General features: G+C 31.3%; 1 protein-coding gene across 5 annotated transcripts in view; it reads left to right on the top strand.

Moving 5' to 3' along the window:
- Nucleotides 1–22,414, top strand: part of LOC143049731 (uncharacterized) — a 38,081-nt gene extending 15,667 nt beyond the window's left edge. For 2 of the 5 annotated variants that reach the window (XM_076223421.1, XM_076223419.1), the window contains 9 exons: nt 2,643–2,806; nt 5,079–6,904; nt 7,805–7,904; nt 8,661–9,605; nt 10,133–10,264; nt 11,530–11,601; nt 12,266–12,351; nt 12,785–12,826; nt 18,953–22,414. In XM_076223421.1, the coding sequence (XP_076079536.1) occupies nt 2,643–2,806; nt 5,079–6,904; nt 7,805–7,904; nt 8,661–9,605; nt 10,133–10,264; nt 11,530–11,601; nt 12,266–12,351; nt 12,785–12,826; nt 18,953–19,051 (3,466 nt within the window). In that variant the 3' untranslated portion in view covers nt 19,052–22,414. Of the gene's footprint in view, nt 1–2,642; nt 2,807–5,078; nt 6,905–7,804; nt 7,905–8,660; nt 9,606–10,132; nt 10,265–11,529; nt 11,602–12,265; nt 12,352–12,784; nt 12,827–17,559; nt 17,615–18,952 lie in introns of all 5 variants that reach the window. The other 3 variants (XM_076223422.1, XM_076223424.1, XM_076223420.1) reach the window with 3 other exon arrangements.
- Nucleotides 22,415–22,796: the final 382 nt, after the last annotated feature.

The following is a 22,796-nucleotide window of genomic DNA, read 5'->3' as shown; positions in this document are numbered from 1 at the left end:
CAGTATTTGAAGATTTGTAAAAGTGATCAAAGTTTTGAAATGATTTATGGACAAAAAAGACCATAACTATATCGACTCTGATACATGTAGTCTAGATCTCCTCATTTTATACTTTTTTTCTTGGTACAAAATCTTTGTTTACAATTTAGTTGTCAAAATTAATTGTAACTATCATTGAATTCGATTTAAATCTTGTCAACATAGTGACAATCTTTTAAAATATTTTCCTTATCTGAAAGAGTTATATTATTAATATGCATAACAGTTTAAAACATGTGATCTTCAGATTTGAAGTAGAAATATTTTAAACATCCTTTTATCAGAATTATTGTTTAAAGTGTTAAATAAAATACAGTCATGTTTATAGATATGATATCTGTATAATAAACCTGTAAAACTTTAAACACTACAAAGCTAATCTTCAACATAAATCTAAACTGTCTGGTGTGATGTACTCAACCTTATATGGTGCTGTCGTCTGCTGGGTGTGATAATACTCAACCTTATATGGTGCATTTCTATTGTCATTTCAAAGCGTTGCATGCTCTTTGTTCTTTGTCCTCCAAGTGTAAAACATTTATATATTTATCAGTAAGGGTTGAAAAGGCCAAGGATAATGTTGCTATATGTTATTTAAAAGTTGTGATTCAAAACTGTTGTGCAGTCGTATAGATTTAAGAAATTCTTTTATCTGTAAAACTTTTTGCATTGTTTTTTTGAAGGCTATATGGTTTTTGATTTGTTTGTTTTATATGTAAAATTCCTGTCTGTCAGTCGAAAAATCAAATATTATTTTTTCAGATAAATATTAATATATATAAAATTACTGTACATCAGCTTAATTGTGTTCTCCCTTTTCGTCTTCATTCCATAAATTAAGTGCCAAATGCTTTTTCTCGGCTGGTTGAAACATATAACATGTAAAATAAAATTGAGAATGGAAATGGGGAATGTGTCAAAGAGACAACAACCCGACCAAATAAAAAACAACAGCAGAGGGTCACCAACAGGTCTTAAATGTAGCGAGAAATTCCCGCACCCGGAGGCGTCCTTCAGCTGGCCCCTAAACAAATATATACTAGTCCAGTGATAATGAACGCCATACTAATTTCCAAATTTTACACAAGAAACTAAAATTAAAATAATACAAGACTAACAAAGGCCAGAGGCTCCTGACTTGGGACAGGCGCAAAAATGCGGCGGGGTTAAACATTTTTGTGAGATCCCAACCCTCCCCCTATACCTCTAACCAATGTAGAAAAGTAAACGCATAACAATAATGCATGTTTAATAGTTGATTTTAATTGTAAAAAGGGGATATATGTGATAGTTTTCCAGCTCATTCCTTGTTAAGAGTTATTATTTAAGATTGCTGTTGATTTAGCATACACCCAATATATCTTTAATCATTTCTAATGAAGATTCATTTACCTAGAATGTAGACCTCTGTACCGTAGTTAATACAGTACTAAGTGTACATGATGTATTTACAGTTTTAGACCAGAGTTTGTCTACTCCTTGGTTATACAGTAATTTACACTTCACTGTTCCAATATTCCTATAATATAAAAGTAAACTGTTTGTATAAGATGGTTATATTGTGACAGATCTGACATGATGTATAGGTTTAAAATTTAGATAAGTATTATAAGATGTACATTATGAAGGAAAGGAAAGTGTTCATTTATTTAATGATTCAGACATAGATCTTAAAAAAAGTAGGAAGAACGTGTTCATTTAGTTCATAAATTAGACAACACACTTTAAAAACATGTCGGTGTTGAAAGTGTTCATTTGATTAATGATTAAGACAACCTAATCAAATTGAAAATATAATGAAGAAAGTGTTTATTTATTTCATAAATTAGACAACACACTTGTAAAAAACATGTCCGAGTCGAAAGTGTTCATCTAATAAATTATCTAGATACCAACCGTGCAAGTCTTAAGGAAAAAGTGAAGGAGATGAATATTGAAAGTGTTTTTTATGATTTGTGCAAACACTAAAAACATGTAGGAGAACATAGATCTATATAAAAATAAGGAGATGTCGTATGATTTAAGAAAGTACATGTATGAGGGTCAGGGTGGGGATTTACAGAATAAAGTCTAAATTGGATATTCTATTTATTTCCATGCTTTATAAAAAAAAAAATGCTTTATTCAGCAGTTATATTCTTTATTCTGTAAATTCCACCCAAACCCTCATACCTGTTCTTCTTATTTGATGATTAATTTTGAATTGTTTATATCTTGATTTGAACAAATATGAAATAATTAAATCAAACAAATTCAATCAGTTAGTATTGATTGACCAGAGTTGCCATTAATCCCCATGAAATCTTTACGATCAATTATAGAATTACTTGTCAATTATGGACCATTCAACTTATCTCTTGACAGTTTATGTTAAGATATAAACATGTATGATTTTAAGGAAAAAGGGTACATAGATGTTCATTAAAGAAACTTTAATGTCTGGTCTATTTCATATATAGCTAGACAAAAGAACCTTAGGGGAAAAAAGGGGGAGCTAAGAGTACAATCTTTTAAAATATGATTTCTTTGATTTTAATCATTTCAATGCTATATTTCTATTGTTTGTAGTAGCAAAAGTAAATAAATTGATCTTTATTTAACAGGGCACAAGCAGTAAAAAGAAAGTTGGAAGCACAAAGAGAAGAAAAAAGGAGACAAAATATTTTAAACAAGCGCAGTGAAGAACAGAGGCAGGCAACTGAGAAATTTCAACGATCACATATAAGTAGTCGTCCATCCAGTAAAAATAGCAATAGCAGTCACAGTGGTAAGATAAGATCCAGATTAGAAATACACACTTGCGTCATCAGAAATACAAATTTGGCATTCGTTGAACTTATAATTGATTTTTCTCAACTGGACATTAATTTTAAGCAACCAACAATCAATCAATCATTTTATAGGCTGAATTTAAAGATTTGAATCAACAAATACAAAACTATATTTCTAAAACAGTAATAAAAAAAATATAACCACATAATTTTCTTCATCTAGGTGATAAGTTTAGCATATATTCACTGAATTTCATTCCAGCCTCAGTAATTTTGCATTTTACATAAAACCTAGACCTATTGTTTCTTCTATCATGTCTGTATAATACTATCTATGGTGTCCAAAGTCACCAATATAAATTGATGTGAAGATTTTTAACATCACAACTATCTATTTATCATCCCCATACTTTAATTAGTAAACCATTTCTCATCAGATAAGAAAAACTGTTATATAATAATTACTTTGGTATGCTTTAATAGCCCATAAAAAAATAGATTGTACCTTAGCATCCCATTTAAGATTGATTTTCAAATTGAAATTGCATCATGAAGATCTGATTGTGATCTAATTGTTATGTCAATTATTACTAGCCCATGGTTCTTTGCGTCACTTCTTTCATGTTTATACAACCAAACTTGTATCAGTGCCTATATATGATAACTGATATTCTTGCAATTGGGCAGTTCAAATTTGTTATTTATGAATATAAGAGATAATTTATAAAATAGGGCTGCAGATTTTAAAACAAAATATTCTTGGTTTAAGTTGGTAATTCAATATAATTAAAATTAAATCTGTTAATTACTCCCATTCAGAAACCAAAAGGGAGTAATTAAAGAATTTAATTTTGAATAGATTAAAATATCACCAAAAACAAGCTGTTTCACTAAATTCTAAAATTTATGGTACCCAACATGTGTCCTAAATAAAATTAAAATTTGACTCAGCTCTGTAATATAAAACTTAATTAACACATGCATTTATTAGTTTGGATGTCATATTGATATTATAATTAAACAACACAAATTAACTTTGACCATTAAAATTTATACAGAATTCTTCATTAAATGCTAAAAAGACATGTAAGGAAAACTAAATTGGAAACTAGATTTATGAGGCAGTTAGATCTTTTTGATCATATGCATGCTTGTTGAATATTTAAAAAAAAAATCTTTGAAGAAGCAAACCCAATTATTGAATACACGATGAAAGTAATGGTTAAATGGGTAGAGAGTTAAATGTAGTTTGATGGGGAAGTTATTGTTTTAATTGTAAGTGCTTATAACTGTATGTTTTTAAAAGCATTTTTCAATTTATAAAATTTGTTGCAGAGCATAAACATGATAGATTTCTACAGCTCATTTGATTACAAAGTCTCTAACGGTCACATGCTAGAAGTATATTCATTGATAAAGTGCATGTATTAATGCAGTAATATATAATTATTGACAGCTCCAATGTTAATTCTAATGCAAATGTGAAATGTTTCATCAAGCTTGAAAATCAATGTGTTATTTTTATACGACCGCAAATTTTTTGGTCGTATATTGGTATCACGTTGGCGCCGTCGTCGTCGTCCGAATACTTTTAGTTTTCGCACTCTAACTTTAGTAAAAGTGAATGGAAATCTTTGAAATTTTAAAACAAGTTTTATGACCACAAAAGGAAGGTTGGGATTGATTTTGGGAGTTTTGGTCCCAACATTTTAGGAATTAGGGGCCAAAAAGGGCCCAAATAAGCATAATTCTTGGTTTTCGCACAATAACAGGGTTCAACCTCTGCGGTCGTATAAAGCTGCACCCTGCTCCATCTGGTTTGTAAATAAATTTGCAATTCAAATTAAAATACCAAATCTAAATCTTTTTTTTTAAATATTTGAAATCACTCTCAGATCATTACATATAGCTATATACATGTATTACCTTTCTTTTTTGTGCTGATGCAGCATAAAAAAATCTGGAATATATTAATCAACTGTATATTTGTTAAAAGATTTTACAAATTTTACTTTTTTATGGTAAGGTGGGTACAAATTTAAGGTATTGCAAAAAAATTGCTAATCATAGATATTTAATTTCGTGGTTATGGCAATGTTTGCATACAACTTTAGAAAATTTGTAATTCGTTAAACATTTGAATTTGTGGTTCCATCCATGGGCCAATACCAAAGAAATCAGCTAAAATTGGTTTCCAACAAATTTTAATGAATCCGCAGTAAGTTATGATATGTTTGACATTTTTAATGAGTCATATTTGTTTTTTAGGTAAAAGATCTCCAAAGTTTACCCAGAGAACCTTAGAAGATACTTTAAAGTTAGTCAGAGGGTCATCGTCAGGGAGACATAGTGCTAAACATCAGACATCACCGTACAGCACCCAGCTGTTTAGTACAGATCCTCTGAACAAACCGTATGTTAATAAATACTCAGGGTCATATCATCAAACGCCAGAGAAACAAAATGACAACAGCAATGCAAATTATCTTCATAATAATAGTTTAAGGAACTTGAACAGTAGCCGTAACTTGTTCGAACAACAACTGGAACAGCACCAACAGCTTCTTGTGGAACAGCAACAAAGGACATTGAATGAATTCAATGATGCAATTAAAAATGAGATTGCTAGTGATAGAAGTGTGCAAGGAGTGGACGTTGAGTACGGGCATCAGAATTTACCTCGGTCTGAAAGTCTAGATAGTCTTGATAGTCTGGAAAATTCCGAAGATTCTATAAAACAGAATCATGATTTAACATATAATCAAAATCAAAGTGGGGCTAATGGGGATCAAGAGTTTATAAATAGATATAGTACAAAAAATGAACTCAGTTATATTAATGGTCATCAGGCTGTTGGACGCTCTCCTGTAAATATTGTTGCGCCACAAATAAATTGTCAAAATATACAAAATCAGCTAGTAAGTGATCAGTATGAAAATAGTAAAAATGACAGATATAGTGGTTACCAAGGTAATGGTAGGATTGATTCTTATGATGTCAGCCAGAACGGAGTTAATGATGTGACAAAGACACAAACAGCTGCCAATCGTCCAAAAGTACAGCTACGAGCATGGGCCACACCCTCTCCTGTTGATTCAAGCCATAGACAGCCACCACAACAGGAACCAGTCTCTCAGAACTCCCAGAGAATGGTTACTAATGCTAGTTTGTATACACAACGAAATACCATGACAACTGTTACCACAACAACTGCCTATGCCAGAGGTACTAGTAATGCAGGGCAACAGTATGCTCAAAGCAATATAAATACAAATGGGGAACCAGATGCCTCTGCTATGACAAATGGATCAGGACTGCCTCATCCACAAGTTATGGTCTTTAAAAAACAAAATGAAGGCCGAACAACACAACCATGTAAAAATATGGAATTTTTAGAAACCGTTACTAATGGTTACGGTAGTGAAAGAAGTGACCTTTATGAAAATAATATTAATGGAGACTTCCAGCGAGAGCCTCCTTCTGATTCAAATACAGTTGTTCTTAAAGAGCCTCCACCTAGTCGTGTACCACGGCCAGTCACTGTTGTAAAGAAAGTTATTCCAAGTAAACAAATTGCTGTTCCAAGTGCTCCATCGATGACTCCTCCAAGCAATATAAATCAGACAATAGTGAATGCTAAAACAACATCTACACCAGTATCACAACCGATTAAGGTTTTGTCCGTTTCAAAAGTAGATAATAAAGAAAATGAACCAAAACAAACATACCTAAATAATGAAAACACGCCAAAACTACAGGTACTTCCTGGAGGTAAATTAACAGTTTTACCAGACAAACCTGTCATGCCTGCACGACAAGCTGTAGGACAACCACAACAGACGACAGCTAAGCAAGTGTCATATGCTCCACCACAAAAATCAAAAGATGATAGTGAACTGGAAACCATCTCAAAGGCAAAATTAAAAGAAATGGAATCTGGAGTTGTGAAAAGTATACTCAAAAGACCAGCTACTTGTAAACTACCAACATCTGGGACTATAAAAAGGGCAGGTTCAACAGGAAGCATGAACATTAAGGACAGTTTGGAGGTGGCTAAATCACAGATGATTCATGAAAAAGAAAAACAAACTAAGGTTTGTATAGTATTTATGAGGGGCATAAAGGGGGGTATCTGCACGGAAAATGCGAAATGAAATTGCTATTTCACGATGAATGAACAATTAAAAATGTGTTGAACGTTAATCCTTTTACCGATTTCCGAAACACAGTGAATTACGAACTTTTTTCACGGCTGCATGTGAAATAAAAATGCCTAAACATGTTGCACGAAAATACATGTATCCCTTTACCACACTCATTTATGATAATGGGAGGAGTTAAGATTTTTCTGTTGCGTAACTAGACTTGTCAGAAAATGTTCATTTGAAATAGATCCCTTGTTACTAATTTTATATGCAAGTTATGCTCTATCTGAAAAATGCTTTGGTAGATATTCTAGATTCTAGTTCATGTTAGTTCTCATTCTATTTATTTCTCCAATGTAAAAGGAAAGACAACTCCAGTTTTTCATTCCTAGGACCAACAAAGTTAGAGATGTTTCATTTTTAGAATTAATCACTCAACCCTATATATGTGAGTATCCATCCATGATACAAAATCAGTACTGCAGATCAAAGTAGCACAACAAAAGCAAAGCAACCTTGAACATGTTGAACAACAATTTTATTGCTGTTCTTCATCTCAAAGTCATAGTGAGGCTTTCAACACAGATTAAAAAAAACTCACGTTACTTCATGTATATATATAGTTATTGAAGACCTGTAAGTGACCTTCTGCTGTTGTCTGTTCTATGGTCGGGTTGTTGTCTCTTTGACACATTCCCCATTTCCATTCTCAATTTTATTGTACCAATATTCTGTTATCCTTCTACATGTGTACTGATAACTGTGATACATTCAGTGCCAATTGTGCTTTAGTCATGCTAGTTGTATTTGGACGGAGTATGTATCTGATTTTAATATTGTGTATTGTAGCCAAAGAAGAAGAGTGTTAGATTTGCTGGTGTGGAATACTCAGATGAGGTGGAGGAAGAAACAGAGGAGGAAGACAAATTATTTACCAAACGCATCTCAGGTACTCCTTTTTAAATTAAAAAAGTAAAAAATGATCTAACATGTCTTAGAAGAGTTACAATAATCTTATAAAGTTACATGTATAATAGAATAACAAATCTTGAAAAACTTTGAAAACTTTTCATCAAGTATATATTAAATAAACAAAATATTACTGGTACTGCTGATCATCATTTGGTTTCGGTCTTGATTTATTTTTGCATTGAGCATCACTGGAGGGACGTAAAAATACATATATGTAACTAAAAAAAATCTTAATTCGTAACATTTAAAAAAAATTCTAATTTCCCTGTAAACCCTGACTTGACAGAAAGATTTTTAGGGTGTACACAGCTATAAAGAGTTGCATTTCTTTGACATTTGAAAAATCACATGGACAATTTACAGTTATGATTCTTTATTTATTTTATAATACATGTTAATACAAAAATATAATTAATGTCGTGCCTCATAGATAAAATTGAAGACTGGATTCCTTCTTATTAGATTGATAGAATTTTTTCTTTGATTACTTGGGTATATGTAAAGCACAGATTTGAATCCTTAACAAAGTACAAAGTTTTCAATTATATTGAATATTGTATGAAGAATTTGGCAAAACCACAAAATTATATATCCACAAAATTATGATATTCCGTCAATCCAATAAAAATGAATGAATCTCATGATAGATCATCAGCTTTCCTTTTTAACTACAAACTGTGGAGTTAAATTAATATTTATTTAAATTACATCTTTCTATTTTTCTGTTTTTCAGTAAAAATTACTCCAAAGAAAAGGCCATTTTCTGCAAAACCTAATTTACAAACAACTGAAACAGAGATCACACATAAATCCCAAGGGAGGGCTGGGAGTGCATCGGTACTTTCTCAGAACCACAAATCAACAATACGACCACAAGCGGCTGCTCATATTATTACCCATAATACTTTGAAGGAAAATACCCAACCAGAAAAAAGAATATCTGTTGTTAACAACAATTTTATGTCCAAAGTTCCAGTATCGAGTGTGGCCAAGAGCTTGGTATCACAATTTCAGCCAGTATCATCTGAAATAACTATGTACACTGTACCAGGTGCTAGACTAAATTATGCTGTATCAGCATCTAATTACCCTGTAGCTTCAACGATGGTGTCATCTCAGAAACCGGAAGTTACTCCAAACGGTTACTATCAGCAGCCAATGATGAGCGGTTCAACACCAGCACAAGGATTGACTAATGGTATTTATCAAGAAGGGCCAGTTTACGATGAGAATGGTATGAGAATCGACAGGACCCCCACAGACGATGAGATTAATTTCTTATGGGACAAAGTAAGAACGTGTTTACATAGGACACCAGCACCTAACAACAGTCCTACGTCTGATCCTGTCAAACCTCCTTTCTTTGACCAGCCTGTTTCACGGCAGGCAGCACACGTTTCGCATACAATTATTGACGGAGCTGCTCTTGGACAAATAGCCAATCAAACTCGTGTTTCTAGTTATAACACAACAAACCCTACAACCTCAGGTAGAAAAAGTGTTGATCCAAATGGCTATCAACGAAGATATGGTCTGTTACAGAGACAGAAACAACCGAACCCTAACAGTCTGAGTAAGAATAACCAACAACAAAGGGAGATGATTACGTACCACGGTCCAATGGCCAGTAATCAGGAACCACAACAAGGAAACCCACAGTTTCAGCCTCGACAAGACAGTAAGAAAATGTTTTCACTGATTATTTGAATTTTAGTGTTTAAACCACTTTTAATATGAAAAAGATGATGTGGTATAATTGTCAATGAGACAACTCTCCACAAGAGACCAAATAACACAGAAATTAACATTATAGGTTACTGTAAGGCCTTCAACAATGAACAAAGCCCATACTGCATATTCAGCTATAATAAATATAAAACAATTCAAACGAGAAAAACTAACAGTCTAATTATGTACAAAATAATGAAAAAAAATCAAATATTTAACAACAACCACTGAAGTATACTTCGTAACAAGTTTATAATTGGTGGTGGAAGCCAAAATACAAAGGGTAACCATGACTTTAAATAGAAAATCAAGCAATCCTAGACTGGTTAAGTTTTGGATAGATAAACTTTCATTTCTTTTAATATTATTTTAAAAAGTTTTGAACTGAACTTTTAGCTAATAACAACGCTGTAATTTGCCAGGCTAGCTGTGTTCCTATATATGACAACTGTAAATTAAATTACTTAAATATTTCAGCTGCTGACAGTATGACAGCATTTTTAATGGCTGAACAGTTAGCCCAGCAGTCTATGTCTGAGAGTCAGATGCACCATGCTATGAACGATGTACAAAGTAACCCAATCAGTGCTAACAGACCTGCTCCTAATGGTAAATATAACTTGACAAGTGTTAGCAGTATAAAGATAAAGAGATGTGGTAAAAATGCAAATGAGACAGCTGTCCTCTAGAGTTCAAAGGATGAAGATATGAAAGGCCTTCGACAGAAAACTGCAAAATAACTCAAGCGAGAAGCAACTAAAGCTTACCTTCAAAATTGAGGGGGGAGGGGGGGGGGGAAACATACTATATACTCAGCTATAAAAGGCCTTAGCATAAATATGTGAACGACGTGGTTAGATCAAATGTTTTCGTACTCTGCATGTTTTTTCACAATTCATGTTAAGTAGTATGAAAACCCATGAGACAAAGAAGATGAATTAAAAATCTAACAGCATAATTTAAGCAATAAACAGACCTACTCATAATGGTGAAAATATGGTACCTTACACAAGAAGTCAAAAGTATAAAAATTAGGAGAAGCAGTATAAATGCCAATTATACAACTATCCTCCAAAGATCAAAGGAGGAAAGATCAAAGCAACTATAGGTTACCTTCAACAATGAGGAAAATAGACAATACTGTAAAGTCAGCTATGAAAAATCTCAACACAAAAATTTGAAACAATTTAATTGATGTAAACTAACAGCCTAATTTAAACAATAAAACAAACTAACTCCTAATGGTAAATTTATCCTGACCAATAAGTTCTAACATGCCTGCGCCAATATCATGTTCAATGTTTGTGTTGATTGAAATCTGTACTTAAAATAAACATACAATGTAATATATAGATTCAACAACAAGTATTTATTTCATATAATATTGGGTACGAAGTTCCATGTAATCAAGTTAATTGGTACCCTTCTGGCGGATCCAGAACTTTTCATAAGGGGGGCCCGCTGACTGACATAAGGGGGGCCCGCTGACTGACCTAAGAGGGGCCCGCTGACTGACCTAAGAGGGGCCCGCTCCAGTCATGCCTCAGTGATTCCCTATATAATCAACTAAATTCTCACCCCCCCCCCCTCCCCTGGATCCACCTATGATTCATTTATTTTTGTGGGTACCAATTTTCGTGATTTTAACAACATGTGCATATTTGTGGATTTTTAATTTCATGGTTTTGGCAAAGTCTGCAGAAATTTGTAAATCGTTGAACATTTGAATTCGTGGTTCTCCTGTACCCACAAAATCCACGTAAATTAGCATCCAACGAATATTAATGAATTAACAGTATGTGGGGTCTTTAGATATGGTCGGAGTACTTATATTGGTTTAACATATTTTAAATTGATTTTTATTATTCTTCCAGTACCATCAGCTTTATCTATAGAAGAGAGACGGTTACTAGAATCATTGGACAAATTAAATGATCAATTAAAAAGTAAGTTATGATGTATGTTGTACAGGTTTAATAAAACCACATCAATCTTTCAAACTATAAAGTAATGAAGGTAGGATTAGCTTTTATGGACATTGAAATCAAATACCTTGTAAATGTCTACAAGCATAAACTAGATATAGAAATATAAAGACAACAACAGCCATGATTAAAACATTAAGTTAAGATAAATTATGGATTAAAGGTATAAATATTAGATATCAAATCTTCTGTAATGGAAAAGAGCAGTAACCTCTTTAAAAAATGGCCATCAATAAGTTAGTGTTAGTCTTAAGATGGTATCAAGTTGTTAATGTCTGTCATTTTGGTCTTTGGTGGATAGTTGTCTCATTGGCAATCATACCACATCTTCTTTTTTATATTGACTAGAATTAATTTTGCTCGTTTAATTTCCATCAAATTTTGACCAAATGTTTCCTTTAAACCTTAGACCAATCAAAAAAAATTAAAAAACTTGAACCACACACTTTAGAGAAAATTTTATTGGATATATAGCAGTTTGACAAACACTCATTTGGATCATGGAGAAGCTTAATATTTCCTAAACAATAAAACATGATTAGAACATGCAGCTGAATTTTGCAGAGTTATCTTCCTTTAATGTTATTTACCACCTTAAATTGAATTTATTATTTTTTTTTTTCAGTCTCTGAGTTTCCAGGCCCTCTACCTCAACAAGCTCCTCCTCCCCCTCAGCCAGTACAACAAGCGGTACCTCACCATTATGTACATGTAAGTAATCTAGAGAATCAAATGCATGTTTTTGCATGAAAACTTTAGTAACCCACAAGTTGTACATTTATAACAGAATAATATACTCTAATGTTAAGGCTTTGAATTGTTGTTTCAGATTTTGTAGCATACAATTTACCATCATAATCAGTATGAATTAACTAAATTTGAAGTTATAAACATGGTTTAATGTATTAGGTTTTTTTGATTTTCAAAAGTCAAAAAATGTTTTTAGCTTTTTCACAAGTTTTATAGACAAAATGTCTTGATTCTTTCATTGGCATTAATTAAGTAAATTTGTTTGCAATGTATTAATGGACTTATCAAATTTTTTTTGTTAGTTTCTGATATTCTTTCCAAGCTTTTAATTTAACTACAACAAATCTAGAAGAAAAATATTTATATTGTTTGTATCGTCAATTTATTTTTACAGCCACCAAACTATACAAGTGCATACTCAATGTACAACACTAATGTAAGATCTATGTTCTGTTTGGGTATATATATGTAGCCTTAAATCCTTAACTCAACCATAATCCTTAACTTTATCAATAGTCAGTATTATAATCCTGAACTTCATATATGTCATACCATAATCCTTAACTTTATCAATAGTCAGTATTATAATCCTTAACTTTATATCTGTTGAACCAAATGTATAGTCTTGAGCTTTGTCAATAAACAGTACCGGTATTATAATCCTTAACTTGATATCAGTTGAACCATAATCTTGAGCTTTGTCAATAGTCAGCTGTATTATAATCCTGAACTTCATGTACATGTATGCCATACCATAATCCTGAGCTTTAACAATAGTCAGTATTATAATCCTGAACTTCATATCTATTCAACCATAATTCTGAGCTCCATATCTTTCATACCATAACCCTTAACCAAACCACTGTTAAATAGAACATAGTCTGTAACCTTGCTAACAACTGTTATATTTACTTTTGGATGGGGAAAAAAGGTATACATATATGTATTATCATGATTCATTGACAATTATATTTTAATATTGAATAAATGTTTATAAGTTTTTGGAAAATGACGCAGTCATTGTTCCATAACTGCCGACCTGATTTCTCTGCCTACCGCGCTTGGTTTCGTATTTACTAATTTCAATACAAACTGGAATGTGCTTGTGTTATCATTAATATGCATGAGCATTGTGTAGTAATCAGCCAGGAACCAGTTTACAAACTAACTGGTTTCTGTTTGTATTCCACTACAGTCGAACAAAGTGTTGTAGTTTGACAGGAACCAGTCCAGAATTTTGTAAACTACAAAACGTAATCGGTTATTATCATTCCGTTTTGGTGTTTCATACCGACTTATATGGTTTGAATAAGCTTAAGACCCTTCAAACATTAATGTGATAGGTATATTAAAGACTGTTTTACAAAAGGATGAAACTGTTTTGCTTTAAAAGTCGTACTATAGTGATATATGTTATGTACGGATTTCCACTCTCACCGGTTAATTTCTTCTTTTACACGTGCTTTTGAAACTTCCTGTTTAAACATCGCAAGTTTTAAAATTGTTTTTTGAGTGAATTAAACTTATTTTAACAATCACGAAGCGTTCGGGAATCATTTCAAGCAGTTTCTTCTTCTCTTTGATGATGGAAAATAGGTTTTCTCAAGAAAATACCGCAAACGATCGCAGAGGAATTGAAACGTACAAGTCAAGTCGGCACCTGGTTAAATTGGCATCTAGTCAAATCGGCACCTATTTGACGTCAATTCGGTTTCCAATAATATTTATTATAATATTTTCTATTAAACAACGAAGCTATTGTTTTAACCATTAGACAATTATTAAAATTAAATGGAAAACTATGAGTCCCTTTCAATAAATCAAACTTTCATGCCAAATAATTAGCAAATTTAAGGTGGTTTTTTTTTCAGTAATGTTTAAACAGCATTAAACAAACAATCCTGTAAAAGACTCAACTGGTTAAATAATGCATAAAAATATCCAATATCTCATGTATTAGTCCAAATAATAATGACGTCTGACAAGGCTATTTTATTTTTTTCTGGGACGCCTTCCTAAGACGTTCGTAAGAAGGCGTCCCAGAAAAAAATTAACATAGCCTTGTGGTCATAGGAAGGTGTCCCAGAATAAAATTTAAAAAGCCTTGCCAGACGTAATAATTATTTGGACTACTCATATATATCATTAAAAATACACCAAAAAATTCATGTAGTTGAGAAAAATAAATACATACAAAATGTACATGAACATCCAAAAAAGTGAAAGTTAGTATTAACTCTTTTTGCTTTAAAAATTTACAACTGCATTTAAGTATTGAATGCTTTTTTTTTGTAAATTCATTGAGGTGTAAAAGCGTTGACCGAAGTACTTTTTGTATGAAGCGCGTAAGCGTAAGCGCTTCATTCTAAAAATGTGCACACGGTCAACGCTTTTGCAACCCTATGAGGTTACAAAAAGAAACATTCAATACTTATAATTACTTTTTTTAGCTAGGATCATGAAAACACGAATTTTATAACTTTTTTATTCAAATCATCTGTGCACTTTATTGTGGGACCACGTGTTATCATGAATGAAAAGTTTTATTGAGTGATGCAATTGCTTGAGGAATAACATGTGATGTGCAGTTAGCCAATCAGAATAAAGTATTATAATGAAACATATATCAAATTTAATTATAACAAAATACATTACGTTGTAAGAGTTATCTCCCCAAACACTGTTTTTCTTGTGGCCACCTCTCCTTCGTAACCGTAAAAGATTTTATTTTACCAAATTGCTCGTTACATATTTAGGATAAGAATATTCGTTTGAACCCTAGCTCTATGGGGACTCCATATGAGAGTTATTCCCCCTTTTTCATTTGATTCAAGCGATATGCATTTTCAACTGGTAAACCATAACTGATAGAGACCTAGGGTCTTCATGAGGTCATTGGTACTAAAAATGAAAATGAGGTCAATGTCAAAGGTCAAGGTCATATTATAAATTTTGATTTTGGCTTATTTTCACTTCTTTTCAAATACTGTATGACATTTTGACAAATAATTTTTCATAAATTATTAGTTGCGACATGTCCTTACTTGTATATTTTGGTTGAAAGGCTGCGCATACAATAAAAGGGAGTTTTTGTCCATCTTACATTTAAAATTACGCGTCAAGTGGTAGTACTCATTAACCAAACATATTAAAGACCTAGGATATTTTGATTCAAGGTCCATGGTTTGTGACCTTGAAATTGAGGTCAAGGTCATAGGTTAATAGGACGTCATAAAGCCATAGGAACTAACATTTTAAACTGATTTTTCATATTTCAATATAAAAATAGATCTTTTCTAGTGGAAAGACTTCAATTGTTCTCTGAACAATTTGTTTTTAATTTACTTCATATTTTGTGGGAGAAGGGGGTTCAGACTATGTGGTATCAGGTCTGTTTGCGCCCAATACACTTTCGCACCTCACACGTTCACACCCAAGGTCCGTTCGCACTCTACTCATTCGCGCCCAATTTTAATTCAAATTCAAGAATAATTGGAAAATCATGATTGTTGTTTTAAATTGCTTTGGTGTAAATACTGAATGTATTTATAGCTTGGTATGAGTAAAACATTGAAGATTTTAAAGGAAAAACACAAAAGATAATTGTTTTTAAGCCCTTTGATCTGAAACAACGAAACAATAAAATATAGGAACCAAAATATAGCAATCCACTATTATAACCAAAACATGATAAAATTAATTCAACACACAGAAAAAAAATTAGTCAGAATCTCACTTCATTATGAAAGAGGTCAATGAAACAAAGTATAGCAATACAATAACCAAAACATGATTAAGAGTTATTCAACGCTAAATAAAACGTTGACAAAATACCACTTTATTTAGAAAGGATTATTATTATCTTTAACAATACGCTATCCAAAACATGATTAAGATTTATTCAACACAAAAAAAAAATGCTGTCTCACTTTATTTTGAGACAATGACAACAATTATACTTATAAGAAAACACTTGCTTACAGAGTTATTAAACACAAAACCAATTAAGATTAGTTGCGAACATGTAGGGTGTGAAAGTGAAAGGGGGCGAACATGAGTTGGCGCAAACGTGAATGGGCACGAACGGACCCGGATTCAGCCTATGTACCAGTGAGAAATATAGAAGCCTTTCTACAGTATTTATTTGTACAATTCAGGTAGTCTTGACCTATTCATTTGTCTTTAAAAAAAAACCCAGCCAGTTGGCACCTTCACTTCACACACACTCATATACGAATATCAATTATATGCTTACGAGACATGTTGCATTGTTAAACTAATTACGGTATGTGAAAATCAAGACTTGCATAAAAACTATCCCAATATTAGAGACAGTGGCGTCATTTTTCTTCAGAGCTTTCAGCTCTTTGATTATGCAGTACCAGTACATGCAAAGACTATTGATATCTGGAAATTGGTTCTATTAAAATTTGAAAATGTACCTCATTCACATGCGGTCTTTAATTTGAATTGAAAAAAAAAAAATGTTACATAAAAAAAGATCTTTTCTACCTTTATCAGAAATGCTTAAACCTAAACATTTAGAAGATACTTGTAAGTGTAGTTTCGACACAGATATCCCTATTTTGATTGGATTGTTCTAAAGGAATATCTATGTGGGGTTTCATGTTTTCGGCAAAGCAATAAAGAATAATTTCAGTGCCAATATTTCAAATAGAACATATGCAAATTACCAAAATTGCCAACTTTTTTTGTGGTCTTTAATAAAACAGGGTTTAGCTCTATTTAATCATCAAGTTACAAAAGAACTCTGAAGGTAAAATTTAGTCAAGTTAAATTCATTACTTATGAATCCAAAAAAAATATACTTTTCATGAAATCTGTTTAAAAAATTGTATTTAAAATATTTATTGTTCCCTTATAAGTCAAGAGATAATATTGGAACGAAAAATAAAATTTAATGTTGTGTTTTTATCAAAGACCTGAGTTCCTATTAACACAGGTAAATAAGATTGACTTTGCACATACAAGTACAGCTTTTGTTCAATGTGCAAGGGTAAAATGCAGTTTTTGATTTGATATTTTGCTTTTGATATTCACTTAAAATGATACCTTTGCTAGTAGAAAAATAAATGTACATCCAACTATTATTTTCACTGATCGAGATCTGAATTTAACACTGTAATCTTTTTCTCGTAATCTGAACAGAGACACAGGAGAAAGTAAAACTGTAAGGTTGTTTGCACCGTAACATTTTGGCTAGGTATAAAGTGTGTTGTGTTTATATTGTTGAGTGGTGCATGTTTTTAGGTACAATGTTTATTGAATTATTGCATGGTAATTAAAATGTTTAGAGTTACAATGTTATATTGGTTTTATCCCTCAATTTTAACAGAATACGGTGGATTCATTTATTTTCGTGGGTACCAATTTTCGTGGTTTGAGGAAAACTTGCATATTCGTGGATATTTAATTTCGTGGTTTTGACAAAGTATGCATATATTCCTTTAGAAAATTTGCAATTCGTTGAATATTATAATTCGTGGTTTCCCGGTACCCACGAAATCCACGAAAATTGGTATCCAACGAATAATAATGAATCCACAGTAATGGGTTATAGGGAGATAACACTTTAAAATATGAATTGTAAAAAGAAGATGTGGTATGATTGCCAATGAGACAACTCTCCACAAGATACCAAACGACAAAGAAATTAACAACTATAGGTCACCCAAAGGCCTTCAACAATGAGCAAAGCCCATACTGCTTATATATACTTAGTCTGCTACAAATGGCCTGAAATGCCAATATAAAACAATTCAAACGAGAAAACTAACGGCCTTAAGCTTAATTGATTATATACAAAAAAATGTGTTTGATAATTTTAAATTATCTCATGTGAAACAGAATTTAAATAATCTGTTTTTTAGGAGCTAAGAATATTTTGACACAAACCTGCTAGTGCCTTAGCAGCTATTCACCTTAAGATATTTGATAGCACAAGCGAAGTTGGTTGCTTAGAAATTTTAGTCTTAGGTAAAGAGGGGATTTTGACTTCAAAGATTTCAAACATTCTGTTGATTCAGAAAGAGTTTCATCTCATGTGTGTTATATACCCTCTAAAATGTCTATTTTTTAAGTTGTGATTTTCCAAGGACCTTAAAAGGGCACTGCATTGTGATGAGATTTTATACTAGTGCACATTAAATTATTAGTCTTACAGAGTTATCTTTCTTTTATGTGCATGCCTTATATAGCTATTACAGTTCTTAGATAAGCAATTTTCAAATTTAAATGCTCAGAAGTTAATTGAAAATTTATCACAATCTTATCTATCTCATATTTTCATCTCAAGTTTTTTATGGTACTTTTAAATATATTCAAAATGAGATATATTTATTCTGTAGACCAAATGATATAAAACAGAGCGACATCATTTTGATAACAAATTTTAATGTTTTGAAAATAAGAACTGAATTATAATAAATAAAAAAAAATGTATTATGCTTGATTTTATGTACAGCCAAATAATAAAGATGAATTTCATATTGAAAATATTTGCCATAAAACATTATTTTAATCGAACATTTTGCTTTTACAGGCTGGAGGTTTCAGAGGTCACCATCCAATACAACATAAAAGGAACTCAGCAGGACAGAGAAAAATGTCGCCAACGATTCAGAATTTTCGGTTTTCTTGAAGAAAGGACATGGATGTCCTCAGTTGGTGAAGGATGTTTAGCTTTGTTGTTAGAATAGAATGTTGCTTCAATTATTTATGGTGCAGATCTAATGGATTTCAATGTAGATGGCACTGGAAATTTTCACAGTGGTTCTACAGAATTAACGTTTTCATTAAAATCAGCGTATGAAAATTTTCATGATAGAGTTTTTCAGTCATCGCCCAGACATGGACAATTTTTAATGTATTAAAGATTTTGAAAACACTAGGACCTGAGAATATATTACCACATTCCTGAAGGACATAAGAATATATTACCACATTCCTTATGGAAATTATTCATGTATTTTAGGATTTCATGAAAAACTATAGAAAAAAGAAAAGTGTTGGCACACAGAATTTTTGTTTCTCTTAAAGACACAGATTTTATGTTTTATATAAAGAATTGAGGGACCAAATAAGTTCATTTATGAATCCCCAATACCACAGAATAATAGGTTTTTATGAAATCCAAGGGAGATAATTGTGATATAACAAGCTACTGTGATATATATTGTTATAAATTGAATCAATATAATTTTATACCATAATTCTTAGATGTATTGATTGATTGTTGTATGTGATATTTAATGACAAATTAGAATTTGTAATATGAATGTTAATTTTATTTATTACGAACTGATTTATATTAAGATGCATTATATTACTGGCTACTCATTTTAAAGTGCTAATCACTGAGGAAATCCCATTTATTTTATTTTTTTGAGGAGACTAGGTTAGAGGAGATAACGTATTGGGAATGTTGTAATCAGATACAAAAATGGAGTTACTTCCCCTTCTTCAGATTTTTATTCAAATGAAACAAACCAAAAAATACCTGACTTTCCCTGTTCATTACCAAAAGAATCCATACATAGTGTTCATCCTTTAGCTATTGACCAGAAAACTAAGAACTGAATGTACTTCACATGTCAATATATCTTATTTTTTTACCTTCATATTTAGTTTTCAAAATATTTCAATTGCTCTTTGATAGATTAATTTTTGACAGCTCAACTTTCATGTTTTTGTAATCAGTTAATGAAATGTGTTTACTTTTGTCAAAATTATTTTTAAAACAAAATTTTAGAAGATGCCAGTTGTTTACAGTTAAAGCAGGACATTGAGGTGCTTGTTGTTAAGTTGACATTGTATTGTTTTTAAACAACATGGTGAAAAAAGTAAAATTGACTATTTATAAATGAGTATTGTATGATTTTGTTTAAAAATCTGTCCATTCATTTTTATACAATTATTGTTTTTTATGTTATTTTATTTGAGTTGATATTTTTATTCCGTCCATTTACAAACTTTACAGGAATTTTATAATGTCACCCATTTATTGACTCTCTTTTATCAATAAACATTCCAGCCATTTCAGATTTGAATATAATTTTTGCATATTTTTTTTAATCTGACATATTCTTTAAAAATTTTCACAACTTCAGTGTAGAGTTAAGAGTGTCTCCTATTGGTATGTACTTTTAAGCAATGCTCAGAGTTCCTTGAAAAAAATGCCAAATTTCCAATTGTAGTTAAAATAATGTGTCAGTTTTGCAAATGATATATCAAATAACACATTCTTGATGATTTAATTGGCATTTCTCAAATTCCATCGAATTGAAATGCTCAATCTTAAAATCATGAAAAATGTCATTACGCCCTGCTATATTCTGTCTGCCTTATGAGAAAGCTTAAGGGATGCGTTATTGTCATTTTATTCATTTATCCTTTTTATAAATAAGACATACCTTCACCATGACATAAACTTATTTATAAAGCAAGTCAATTCTTCTTAGAATATTATCATAGAAAATCTGTTACTGTATATAGATATTATTTAATATTTTATTTTTTTTACATTTGTACTGAGTTTGTACATAACTTCCGTCCTTTCATTAATCATTTTCCATATTTTCACTGTTTAAATCATCATTTAAGGCAACTCTTTGAATTGACTTTTTTTGTCTTTGGATTACTTTTAAAGATTTGAAATGATTTCTGTGAAAAATACTTTTCATTTTGTTAGCAGGGATAATTAAATTGGCATGAACAAAATAAAAAATAATATGTCACCCACTTGCATTTATTTTTATTTTTTTAAGATTTTAGTGCAGGATAAATCATCAAACGAATCATTTTATTAACTGACTGTGGATTTTATATTTTATGTTCTTAATTTTAAATTCAAACACTTCTAATTACTGGTCCATTATTTTGGGCTACCAAGAAAAGTATGTTGATTTCAAGTATCATAGGATTTTTGCATTTTTATATTGTTAGTTTATTATCTGTATTATTTGGGGGGTTAATATGATGTAAAAATGGTGTCAATTCATTTTTAGGGGAAACTGGGTCTAATTTTCAAATTTGTAAAGTTAGTAAAGTCTAAGCACAGTGCTTAAGTGAAAAATTGTTGGTAAAAGTGACAATTTTTCTATGAAATACATTCATTCTTAATACCAAAATGTAATTTAGATATTTTGGAAGAATGTCAATTTACCAGAAATTATGAAATTCATATAAAATGTAAAACAGTAATTGCTATGTGATTCTTTAGTTATAAATCCTTTATTTATAACTTATAGTAATTTAGATTAAACTATAGATAACTAAAGATAAGTGGCTTTTTAGGTCTTCAAATAATAATTATGCTTTTCTCTGAGTTGATTAATCCAAGTACATTGATCTAGATATGAAGTAATATTATAGAAGTGTTTTATTGTAAAAAAAAATACTGTAGATTGGAACATTTTTATGCGATTAAATTTTGCTAATTTCTCATTAAAAATCAATTACAGAGGATCTAAGCCTACCAGGTAATTTAGATTCATCTTCAAGGACCATCAGATCCAAATTTTGAATTGGATATCAATTCATGAAGATATGCCTTTATTTAGATTGATCTTTATTACCATAAGAATCGAGGATTATTAGCCCAAAATACAATATATGATATATTTGGCTCTAGAAATTGCAAATTTATATCCAGCAAAAATTTTCACTCTACTGTACATGTAATTTTGTAACAGTTAATTATAATGTTAATAAGATATCAGTGTATAATTGATAGTAGAAATTCATCTTTTTGTTAATTTTTATCCAGAATCAGTATTTTCAGGCTTTCTATGTACGTCGATTGTTAGAATTTGACTGACTGAGGAGTTTTGCTTTACATGTTTATCAAAATATATATGTATGTTAAAAATGATAATGGGTATTATGTAAAAAAAAATAATGCTGACTTTAATTATTTGTTAAAATTACGTAGATGGGTTATCTTTAAAGAATACTAGACATTTGGCCTTATGTGCCTTTTGTAATAAAAAAATATTGAATCTTATTTAATTGCTTTCATAGTACACTTTTATAAATATAGGAAGTTGTGGTATGAGTGCCAATGAGACAACTCTCCATCCAAATAACAATTTATAAAAGTAAACCATGATAGGTAAATGTACAGCCTTCAACATAAGAGCCTAGGCTCACACCAAACAACAAGCTATAAAGGGCCCCAAAATTACTAGTGTAAAACCATTCAAACAGGAAAACCAACGGTCTCATTTATATAAAAAAATCCTTGCAATTGCCAGAGTGCAGGAGATCCTGGTTTTAATCCATGACAGATCAAACATCGACTTGAAAATTGATATTTGCTTCTTCTCCACAAACCATTATAAACAAAAGCTTGGTCAGCTTAAAGTCGAAAGTGTCCAAGTATGGAT

The sequence above is a fragment of the Mytilus galloprovincialis genome, chromosome 10 (assembly GCF_965363235.1).
Source record: "Mytilus galloprovincialis chromosome 10, xbMytGall1.hap1.1, whole genome shotgun sequence".
Taxonomy (NCBI): domain Eukaryota; kingdom Metazoa; phylum Mollusca; class Bivalvia; order Mytilida; family Mytilidae; genus Mytilus; species Mytilus galloprovincialis.
This window is presented reverse-complemented; position numbering and strand designations above follow the sequence as displayed.